Genomic DNA, 12,475 nt, shown 5'->3' with positions numbered 1-12,475 from the left:
GTAGCCGGCTGCGAACGTCCCGGCAGGGCAGTCAGGTTCCCCCGAACCCGAGCTTCTCGTCGAGAATATGGTGTCAATTGCGCCGAGAGACCAGTTAATCAAATCCATAATTCGTAGTTTAGGAGCAGTGCAGAGAGAGAGACTCTAAAAGTACAAGAAACAGCAGACAGCACGAGACAAGATAGCAAGCAGGGTAGGCCTGGGAGGGAGAGGGAGAAAGCGACCGCCTTCGTTGAGAGCAGAAAGAGAAGACCATTTGGTTACAACAAAGACAAAAGTGCTTAAAATTGTAGAAAACCACAATGTTTACTACGTGTGATGCACGACGTAGCCATCTTTGAAAGTGAACTCGGGGTCCTCTGAGTTCAGACGACTTGACGAGTCGTATATACGACCTCGGTGGCATTCTTTTTGCAACTTCCAGTTCGTAACTCTGGGAAACGACTCATAGATTGACTTCGGTGGACAAAAAGAACGCACCGTAACTTCACACTTTGAACAAGATGGCAAGAGTTGAAAATAAACATTTAATGATGAAAGTAGTCAAAAAAAATATAATAGAACAAGATGGCGTCTAGCAGAGTCTCTTTGTTGTGTTGAGAAAGAGGTAAAATGTGTAAAGTCCAGATGCTGAGAGCGTTGGTGAAGCAGCGACTAACTGCGGCTGCTGAAGAGATATTTGGGCAGTTTGAAAGAACAATAGCAGAGTACGAGGAGGAACTTTGAGAACGAGCGACAACGGGAGCTACTGGACGCTGTTTTCAGTCCTCAGCTTCGGTTACACAGAGCAGGTTTGGTCATTAAACCTTCAGTTGATCTTTCTCTCCTTCCTGTGATCTGTTCTGTCAGCAATGATATGATGATAGGACGTATGTAAATAAGCATTTGTTCATAAGCTCTATTGTAATCTTCGCTCTTTAACAGGCCTTCGCCAAAACCACCAGAATCCATGTAAATAATCAGTACTTTTATCATCGTAAAACATACTCCTCTATTCAAAGTGGACAGTCAGAAATACAATAAAACTATCAAAAGTCGTCTTGGTTTGTCTTTCCACTGTTCCAACAATCACCACACAATTCACACGTGGAAATATGCTGGCTCTATACACGCTAAAAGTACTGATTATTTACATGGAGTCTGGTGGGGTTGGTGATGGGAATTTCGGGGCTGTTTTCTAGATAAACACAGGTTCTTATTTAATAGGTATTCCCTTAGGACTGTATAGGTTATGGTTACATAACATAAGGTTTTGTCTATGTGCGTCTCTGGGTGTGCGTGTGTCTGTGTGTGCACTCGTGTCTCTCTGTGTGTGTGTGTGTGTGTGGTTGTGTTTCTGTGTGTGCTTGCGTGTCTATCTGTGTGTAAGTGTGTGTTTGCGTGCGTGTGTCTCAGTGTGTGTCTCTGTATTTATTTAATTGTTTATTTACAGTGCATATTAATGGACATCAGTACAAGTACACAATTTAAATATGCTAGTTAGCACCATAGCTAATTTTCATTTATCTATCTATCTATATTTTATCCTAGACAGATACATAAAAAGAAAAACTTAAAAAACTAACAAGCATGCAACATCCTCATAGTTTGAGAGGCAAGACAAACACTAACAACAGTCAAGACCAAATACAACAGAACATGTGATCGTTACACAGTGAAATGTGTGATGCAGTTAAAAGTGAGTGCATCTTTGGTTTTCTAAAAGCCAAAATTTTAAATTAGTTTTAAAATTGATGTATGTGGGACGGACCCTTATTGTGGGGGACAGGCTATTCCAATATTTATTTCCCTTAACTGTAGAGATGTACCGATTAGGGGTGGTACGGTTCATGAAAAAACACCCGAACCGCTCGGTTCGCTAGTCTCGGTTCGGAGCATGTGTGTACCGCACGGTTCGTCAGTACACTGTTAAGCTGCACTAACCTCTTACTGCCGTAGTGCCCACTTTATACACCTATGTTAAAACACTAACTGGAAATGACGAGCGGGATGGGCGTGACAAACGCAACCCATGGCAGCTGATTGGACGATCGCGTCACATGGGTCTGGCTGGTCCCTAACTTCAAAATAGACTGTCATGGCGGCTCGTTCAGAATACGATCTCATATTGTACTAAAATAGTTCACCGAAACGTGTTTGTGAAAACATTTTAAGCGAGAAATAGGCCGTGCAGTTGCTGAATCTGTCTTCATTTCAGATCGACAAAGGTCAGTTTAAAAGATTTTCGTCAGATTTTGAGAGACACCGAGCCGACCGCTCCTCAAGTGGAGTGGGGTGCCGCTGCAGGTCACGTCACGTCACCTGCAGAAATGTCAAGTGGGAGAGAGGCTGCCCAGAGCTGGAGGATGCGCCAGCGTCGTTTATAGTCTGGTGTGTGGGAACATTTTGGATTTCATGGTACCTATGATGAAATAAAACAATATATAGAACTGCCACTGTGTGCATGTTTTGTGCAACATGCATTCAATATGTTAATTTTAGCTATATATCATATGCTGAAGTATATTCTGGAGTGTTAAAGATTAAAAGAAAAAATAACAAGAACCGTACAGAACCGAAAACCGTGACCCTAAAACCGTGATACAAACCGAACCGTGGGTTTTGTGAACCGTACCACCCCTAGTACCGATTGACCGGCCGGTGACCGGAATTGGCCGATTTTCACGTGATCGGCCATGACCGGCGACCAGCAGGTTAGTCTGACATATGCCGATTTTATGCCGGTCAAATGCACTCGGGCGCCGCATGATTAACATTGCGCAAGATCAGCGCACCACCGCTCAATCAGCTGTTTATGAAATGTTATAAAGTCGTAATTATACATGGCTCTGCAGAGCCGTCTGCTCGACTGATCTGCAGCCGCTCTCTCTCTCTCCCCTCTGAGGCTGAATAAGTGGAACATGAAAACCGCGGGTCCCGTGAAATATGACAGCTACAGTTTATTGGAAAATAGCGTTGGGCACCCTGACTTTGATGAATTTACTGTTTATCAGACCCCAGATGAGACAAGAACGCTGCAGTGACTGTCCCTCTGCCTCTGACGTCCGGCTGCAAGAGACGCTGTATTAAAAATAAAAAAAAGAGAGAGAGGCTGTATTCCTCCGACACGCTGTATTAACGTTACTGTTTAAAACGCTTTCCAGGTTAGTGGGGGTGCATACCGCTTGTAGTAATCTTCCCCCAGCGTTTAGTTTGTTGCTAAACTGTGTGTAAAATGAGCGGTGACGTTTATGTTTTCAGGTAACGTTACTGTTGACATTCAAACAAGCCTGCGTGTGTGTTTTGAGAAATATCTTTATACTGCAAGGCTATATTTATTATATTAAGTTGGATATTGGATGTGAAAAGAAGGAAATGGTTCTAACATTGTACTTTAGATGTGTGTGAATTTCCCACACCAGGAGTAATTTATATAGTTCTATTTTATAGCGATCGATTATCTATTCAAAAAATTTTCTATGTAAAATGTTCTATTAAAGAAAAGATATTTGTGTGTGCTGTAAAGTGGTTAGAAAAAATGAAATCCAAATCAGTTAAAATCGGTATCGGCTGGCCTAACTCAAAGAAAATAGGAATCGGCCTAGAAAGTTGTAATCGGTGCATCTCTACTTAACTGACAAAACAGTTTTTCAGTACATGTATGAATGTGTGTGTGTGTGTGTGTGTGTCTGTGTGTGTGTGTCTATAACAAGAACAAATACAACATACAAAAACATAATGACAATTCAAGTCATCTTAACCGGTACTTAGACATAGTCATATTTTAAAATCTCCAGTTAGCTTGTAGCACTGAATTCATGTAGGAACCTATGGAATCCTATAGCTTTTTTAGAGTCTCATTTTCATACTGGCCACCGAGCCGAACAACTTTTCTGGGGGAAACCCTGCAATCTCTAAGCTTTAACTGACTTTAACTTCTGTCTGTGTTACAGCTTTGCCTCCAGACAACAAAAGCAAGATTGTTATTAAAGAGGAGCAGCAGGAGTGTAGCTCCAGTGTGGACCAGCAGGAGCCAGGACCCCCCTCCTACACATTAAAGAGGAACAGGAGGAACAGAACAGTCAGGAGGGAGAGCAGCTTCAAGGGCTGGAGGAGGCTGATATCACCAAGTTCCCATTCACTCCTGTCCTTGTGAAGAGTGAAGATGATGAAGAGAAAGGTAGGAACAACGTAAACAGGGTTTTTAGGGGAAATAAAGGGGGAAACAATCTGCAGAAGTGAAGAGCATAAAAGTTCAAGAGAACCTGGTTTATTTTATTTTAGGAGTAGGGTTCCTTTTGTAACCCACATGACTTTTGGGCTAAAGAAATTTATATGTGTATATGTATTGTGGTAATGAATGGGTGAATTAAATCACTAGATGCATGAATGTAGACAAGTTGCTAGAGACTGCATGTAGGTCTGTGGGTTTGAGCCATTGTCCAATCACAGTGAGCAAACTGAGTGACTGACATGTCTGTTTAAGCCAATCAGGCACAAGTAGGAATAATGGCACAGCCTACCTGTCTGAGCTAAAAAAACTGCGGAAGAGAGACTAACGTGAGGAAAGATAACAGAGTGTACGGATAAATCCTGCTGTTTTATTGTTAAGAGCTTGAGAAGTTAAATATATTGGTGTTAGATCTTGCAAAAATAGTTGACGGTTAGTCGGGTCTTTGCATCCGCGGGGCCTCGTTGGAACTTGACTGCTTCGCTATTGAATCTGTTGGGCAAAAACAAAAAAAACGCGGCAGGAGTTTCCTCCGTGTTATCTTTCTTCAACTAGTTCGACAAGTAAGGTAAAACACCTACATTGTGAATTAAGATGCATTATCAAGTGTTGTTCGCTATTTTTATTCTGTGAAAGAGTGCATATGTTTAGTAAGTTTAATTTTATTTCGCTAGTTGTGGAGATCTCGTGGTTGTGCTGGCTACCGCCATTTTGGGTGTGTCCAGGCTGCTCCACAGAATCGGTGAGAATATTGATTCAATGAGATTCTATTTTCCAATGTTAACACAGCACTTTTGTATATTGTGTATTTCTTTTGAAAATGTGAATTTGTGTATATTGTAAAGCAGCTAGTTTTACATTGTTCATTGTAATGCTGTTATTATTTATCAATTATGGTAAATAACTAATTGAACTTGATAGTTTGACATAATTGATACTTATGATATTTCTCTGACTCTGTCTATTGACAGGTCAGGTTTTTTTGTGTGTTTTGTTTTTTTCTTCTGGTGAAGTTGTGTCACCCAGGATTGATGGCGAGCCTTCCCCCCCCCGGGAGTCTGGAAGAGTTTTGAGTCTGTTCATGTACACTGTATCCGCTGGTGCAGTAGGACAGCTTTTGCACAAATTCATTTCTGTACACCTGGACTGAAACATACACTGGTCTTACCAGCTCAATTATCTTAAGACTGTACAGTATTAGGTTATACAGGGGTATATGATTGTGATTTCAATGAATGTATGTGTATTTTTATTTTATTTTCCATAGTAACTTGAACATCGAACTGTAATCCTGAAGTGTAGTGTGACACAGGTTAGAAAGGTGCACCTAAAAGATAGAAAAAGAGGGATTGTAGGATCTTTATTTGCCAAAATTGTAAATCTTGGTATTCAAACTGTTGTCCTTATCAAATTGTCTGTTGAATGTGGATCCATTTACCATTTCTTTATATAAAAAGCCGGCATTGTTCAACTTCAAAGCACCATTGTCTTAGTATCTCTGTGCTCCAGTAGTCAAACCTAAAATTCTTCTATTCAATTCAATTCAATTCAATTCAATTTTATTTATAGTATCAAATCATAACATAAGTTATCTCGAGACACTTTACAGATAGAGTAGGTCTAGACCACACTCTATAATTTACAAAGCCCCAACAATTCCAACAATTCCAGTAATTCCCTCAAGAGCAAGCAGTGCGACAGTGGCGAGGAAAAACTCCCTCTTGGGAAGAAACCTCGGACAGACCCAGGCTCTTGGTAGGCGGTGTCTGACGAGCCGGTTGGGGGTGTGATGAACAGTGGCGATAGTAGTCACATTAATAATGGAACAGTGACTGGATGTAGCGGAGAAGCTGCAGGGTTCAGCAGGACGCGCAGCATGACATTGCAGGGCATCGCTGAGCTCAGCAGGGAGTGCAGCAGGACCACGCGACAGCTGCAACCAGGGTCTTGGTGCCAACGTTCTCCAAGGAAATGCGGCTGGGGAAAAAAGCATAAGGACTCCGGGGAGTAAACTCCCCAGAAGCTAGGATTAGTAACAAGCATTTCTGGGACGGGCTGCACACAAATAGTAATAGTAATAGTAACAGTAATAGAAACAGTAATAGAAAGGGAGAGGAGAGAGCAGCTCAGTGTGTCAAAGGAAGGAAGTCCCCCGGCAGTCTAGGACTATAACAGCGTAACTATAACAGGTAACTAAGAGAGACAGGTCATAAGGATCTGGGCCCATAGTCATAGCAAGTGAGTATCTGTTACACTTTCACACTAGTCTCGCATGTCCAGACCTTCCTCCACAGCGCTGCAGAGTCCACACAGCATTCCTGGATGGGAGAAAAACGTGCTCTGGTTTATTGGCATTTCTTTAAACCAATCACAATCGCTGAGCGCTGGACAGAGCCATGGTGGCGCTGCTAAATAGCCTTGTTTTCTTGCTAAATAGTTTTCTTGGCACATTTTAGGCCCCTTAGTACCAATTGGGCATTGTTTAAATGCTACAGCCTACCTGAGCATTGTTTCTGACCATGTCCATCCCTTTATGACCACCATGTACCCATCCTCTGATGGCTACTTCCAGCAGGATAATACACTATGTCAAAAAGCTCCAATCATTTCAAATTGGTTTCTTGAACATGACAGTGAGTTCACTGAACTAAAATGGCTCCCACAGTCACCAGATCTCAACCCAATAGAACATCTTTGGGATGTGGTGGAACAGGAGCTTCGTGCCCTGGATGTGCATCCCACAAATCTCCATCAACTGCAAGATGCTATCCTCTCAATTTGGGCCAACATTTCTAAAGATTGTTTCCAGCACCTTGTTGAATCAATGCCGCGAAGAATTAAGGCAGTTCTGAAGGCGAAAGGGGGTCAAACACTGTATTAGTATGGTGTTCCTAATAATCCTTTAGGTGAGTGTATATATATATATACACACACACACACACACACACACACACACACACACACACACATTCTCCTACGTGCTGATTTACTAGCCCCAGAGCGGTTGAAAGACTGACTAGCCCCGTTTGACATGCTAGCTAACGTTAACGCTAGCTAAAATTAGCTCGTGGTAGGTTACATTTTGTAGTATGCAGTTCGGGACTACAAATACAAAAATCTATCTGCTTGTTCAGGTATACATTCGTTGGAACAGAAGAACACACCATAATAGGCCTGTTTAGTAAGCTGTATGTGATGGCCGCATTCCTACACTATAAAATGCAATTTAATAGCCTCTTTCCGACCAAGTAGTTACAGGAACGTAGTTATAGGAACAGTCCACTTCTAAACAGTTCTACTAACTACTCTCCCCCAAAACCGTTTTTTTCCATTTGCATTCGCACTGGCCGTTATTATAATCACAGCCATCTAACCACCACATGCAGGAAAGGGAAAACGGAAAAGACCCAATCCTGAAGTAGGAGCTGAAAGAGTTACAGGAACTGCGGCCAGAGGAACTTAATAATCCACAAATTGGTCCAGTCTGAACACGAGAAAAAAAGGGTCTAGGAACGTTGTGTTCTAGGAACTGCAAAAATTCCTCCGGTCGGAAAGCGGCTAATGTGGAAGTAATCCAAGTAATGAGAAAACGTTACTCAGATTGAGTAACGTGACGGAATAAGTTACAATTTACATTTTTGGGCATGTATTCTGTAACGGAATATGTTTTGAAAGTATCCTTCCCAACAATGTATGTGTGTGTATACATATATATATATATATATATATATATATATATATATATATATATATATATATATATATATATATATATATATATATATATATAATACAGGGGTTAAATTGGTATTTGTTATGTGGGGGCTCTCCCTATGTGGGTGGCACTTTCTGGAGTGCAAAACTGCAAGGTTAAGAGCCTATACTTTGCATTGTTGTATTATCAACCTGTATTAGGGCATTTAGCATTTACATTACTGTTAATCAGTCATCACTTGATGATACACATTGTATTACCTTGTTATGATATAAGAAGTGACCCATACAATGTGCCAAACATAATGTGCCACATGAAGAGACAATGGCAACAGCTGAGAAGATTTGGGTGCGCAAAAAAGTCAGAATTTTCATACGCAAAAACAATATTCTGATTTATAACACCTTGCGGCGCACACTGGTACGCAATCTTCTCGTTATAAATATGGACGTGCCTTACCTTACGCAGTCCTGCATGAGCCTCACGCTTCTCCCAAGGTCGTCCCATATTTGTCCTAATAAGGTCCATGTTAATCAATCAATGAATATTCCAGCCTTGAAAGGAGCCCTTGATCACTAATCACGAAACGGAAAAGTGGGGAAAAAACACGATTCAGTGATTGTGAGATCGATGTGCTCCTAACTAAATCCCATTTGGAAGCCGTAACCCTTGTGTGGTGTTCATATTTTGGTTACACAGCCTTAATACTTAACAGATTTAGCTCAATTACCAATGATATATACATCATTTATGGTTCATATTTGCCATTTACCCCTGTGAGATCACATTTATAACCATATGATCATTTTCGTTTTTTGTGATAAAACAAGGAAATTCAATTATTAAAAAGGTAAAAAAAATAGAAACAAGATTCTGGATCATTATTGGTGCTTATTTCTTAGAACTTAATCAGAACAGGTGTAAGTGCTTGAAATGTAACAATTTTGTAAATTTGTGTGGGAATAGCAGGTGCAGAAAGACAACATTCCCACACACAGACACCTACAATCAGACACGACCACTTAAAGACACACACACACACACACACACACACACACACACAGATACACAACAAACAAACAGCGCATTTCACGGGAAGAGGAAGGGGAGAGCAGCGGAGGAAAAGCGCATTTCCTCCGCTGCACGGTGTGGGAAGATCCCCTGCCTCCCCTTGCGGCTGGCAGCCGCCCCGAACCGCGCTCTGGGTTGGCTTAGAAAGAACGGGATTGTTGGGTTCAGGAAAACAAAAACTGGGTTAGGTTCGGAAAACGGGCATACCATCGGAGTTCACTAAAACGCAGTCTACAAAACCTTTGGAGCATTACCCACAATCCCACGTGTGGTCAAAAGGTTGCGTAAAACTGGGAACATTTTCACGCATGGAAATTCTTTATAAATCATGACTATTACGAGGACTGTTGCGGGGACAAATTTCACCCTGCTTCACGCAACTTTTTCTTGCGTAACAGGTTTTATAAATGAGGGCCCAGGTCCACCTCACACAAACTTTCTTCTCCCATTCTCTCTTTACTACCACACACGCACGCACGAACGCGCATGCCCAGCACCAAGTGGGGCTCTCCAAAGCTCGGAGCCCTGCCGTTGGAGGAGATGAGACAGCGAGGACCGGTTCAACGGCTTGGTCAGCGACATGAACTCGTAGCGGCCATTGGAGCTTCCGAGCACCGGGCTTCCACCGCTGCGAACGGGGTTTTTAGCTTTAGGGGTAGGCATTTTATCTGTTAGTCCTTCCGACGTAGACACTTATTGTTGGCATTATTGTTGACCCGCAGTGGTGAATTGTCTGCAGTTCTGCACGGGTTGTTGCCGTGTTCTGATTGTTCTCAGCTCTGCCGAGACAAAATAGAAATGCCATTTCAAACATCTTTCATTTATTGTCAGAAATATCATGTTTTCAAAAGCATCACTTTCATAAAATTTTATGTGACATATTTAGACAGCAAGCAGGCACATCCGGACAAACGAGCATCTTGTTCATTAACAAATTGCAAATAATCTACAGCATAAATTTCGGCATTGTATCATGCCCTAAAAGTTGAAGGTTTGGTATTTTGACACTAAGTTGCAGACATGCAAATGACCTTACGAAATGGCAATAGAAAAATGAATAATACGAATTAGCAATTAGAGTGAGAATTTATTGCCTAAAAACAAAGCCTGAGGAGATTTTCTTCTGTCTGCACTCACCTTTCCAGTGAGGATAACACATGGGAGCCGGAAGACAACCGGGACGGCCCCGACCTTATCGCCGAGTACATGCAGAAACACAAGGAGGAGGAGAAAAAGAAGGAGAGCAAGAGGAAAGTTGTCAGTGAGGCCTCAGGAAACTCAGAGGAGCGAGGGAGCAAGAGAAAGGAGGAGGAGGTGAGTTAAGGAAAGAGGTTACTCCAGACTGAAGAGTCCCAGAAATCTAATCTCAATATTAATGAATGCACACAGAGGGTTTCACAAATGTCTTTTAGGATTTATATGTAAATGACTCTCAACATTGCAATATGCACATGCATATGAATACATGCAAAATAGTAGGGGTGCAATGGATCACCAAACTCACGGTTCGGTTTGGATCACGGTTTTGAGTCACAGATCGGATACATTTTTCAGATCAGCATAGAAAAGGGAGGGATTTAAATGATTAATTAAAGGTCCCGTGACATGGTTCTCTTTGGATGCTTTTATATAGACCTTAGTGGTCCCCTGATACCGTATCTGAAGTCTCTTTCCTGAGGGGGGGGGGCAAGGTGGCGAGTGGGGGTGTGGCCTTGACCAACTGCCACTTTGCTCGTTTGAAAGCCATGATGCCTCTCTCTGGGCGGGCAAAGCAGAGAAAGGGGAGGTAATCTTGCTCCTTATGACCTCATAAGGAGCAAGATTCCAGATCGGCCCATCTAAGCTTTCATTTTCTCAAAGGCAGAGCAGGATACCCAGGGCTCGGTTTACACCTATCGCCATTTCTAGCCACTGGGTGACCATATGCAGGCTGGGGGAACTCATATTAATGTTAAAAAATCTCATAAAGTGACATTTTCATGCCATGGGACCTTTAAATAATAACATCACAATAATAACTTATTTCACCAGTAAACTGCTGTTGAACGACAAAAACAGATGAGAAAAGGGTATTTTACAATAACTTTGAATGCACCACGAGGTTTACCCGTTTCAAGTTAGCGCAACATTTAGGATATATTGTGCAGCCCTAGCTACAACTGTTAATTTGTGCAAATGATTAGTAGCCTAACTCCTTGAATGGTCAGTAAATGTATATTTTTAGGCTGCTTACGCATTCAGGTGGTCTGCGATCGTCTGCCACACTTTCTCTCACTGTTTCATTACAGCGGCCATGTTTCTTCTTTACAAATAATGTATTTCACTTCATCAAACTTCCATAAGAAGCTGTTGCTCACTCTGTGTAAAGTATGCACAACACCTATTCTCCAAACTATAATTCACTCACACCTCCCATTAGTTATTCTAACCCTTGTGTCATTATCTCTGCATGTTTCCCCCTTGGGTCTATCAAAGGTGCCCTCAGCAGACGTCAAGCTGGCGCACATAGCAGGAAAGAAGGGCAAGAAGGCCGAGGAGGTGGAGCAGCCTGCAGCAGCAGTAGAGGAGAAGGAAGAGGAAGAGGAGGATTATGTGATGGAGAAGGTTTTGGACCGTAGGGTAGTGAAGGGAAGAGTAGAGTTTCTGCTGAAATGGAAGGGGTTCTCAGAGTAAGTATTAGTCTATAATATACTTGGTACTTGGTGTTCTTGGTCCTGAGATTTACATTTACAAATTGCAAATAATCTACAGTATAAATTTAGGCATTGTATTGTTGGGACCAAGCAGTTGGTTAAACCTGATTTTAACCAAAAAGGCCTCGTATTGAGCTGACCGCAGAGACAAAAGACACATTTGGGCAAGACAAAGGAATCCTGGTTAATTCACACCTCTATGCAAAAGTCCCAGCCAGAGGGGAAAGAGCCTCACAACTGGCAGGAAGTCAAAGAACTACAAGATTGTAGTCTTCACACTTTCAAGAGTTTCGAGTCTTCCTATTGGTTCAGCGGGACCATAAACACAGCATGAGGTATAAATAGCCTGATCACCCAAAAATCCCGGCTCTTGAATGGTAATAACTGAAAGAAGACGCACTGCTCAGCTGTTCGAACTAGCTAACCAGCCTCACCTCGCCGGTCGAGATTGAGCTGGGACACCAACTATCTTTCAGATACATAGGGGATCCGAGGAAATACTGACCCAGTATTTCCTCACATCTGCAGTGGGTTTAATCAGCCCGGATTCAAGGAAAAAGAGGACAACGTTCCCGTTTTCTTGCTTGTCGACTTGGATCGCGTTTCATCCACTGCTCTGGACGCACCGGTCGTTAACCTCTGGCGAGAGATTAACTGACAAACAACACACAGTAAGGCTTACACAGTTCTGGGCAGACGTTAGAATTTGTGTGTTTGAGCAATAGTTTATTTGATGATTTTCAATCAGGATTTAGAAAGAATCATAGCACAGAGACGGCACTGGTG

At 42.1% G+C, this 12,475-nt stretch overlaps 1 protein-coding gene across 1 annotated transcript; it reads left to right on the top strand.

Moving 5' to 3' along the window:
• Positions 1–4,122: 4,122 nt before the first annotated feature.
• LOC120559411 (chromobox protein homolog 1-like) lies at positions 4,123–12,074 on the top strand. The gene is made up of 4 exons (XM_039801112.1): positions 4,123–4,159; positions 4,885–4,952; positions 10,142–10,310; positions 11,472–12,074. The coding sequence occupies exons 1-4, from the start codon at positions 4,145–4,147 to the stop codon at positions 11,667–11,669; spliced, it is 450 nt and encodes a 149-aa protein (XP_039657046.1). The 5' UTR covers positions 4,123–4,144; the 3' UTR covers positions 11,670–12,074.
• The last annotated feature ends 401 nt before the right edge of the window (positions 12,075–12,475 follow it).

Source organism: Perca fluviatilis, chromosome 5, assembly GCF_010015445.1.
Source record: "Perca fluviatilis chromosome 5, GENO_Pfluv_1.0, whole genome shotgun sequence".
NCBI lineage: Eukaryota > Metazoa > Chordata > Actinopteri > Perciformes > Percidae > Perca > Perca fluviatilis.
The sequence above is the reverse complement of the archived record's forward strand: the minus strand, read 5'-3'. Positions and strand labels throughout refer to the sequence as shown.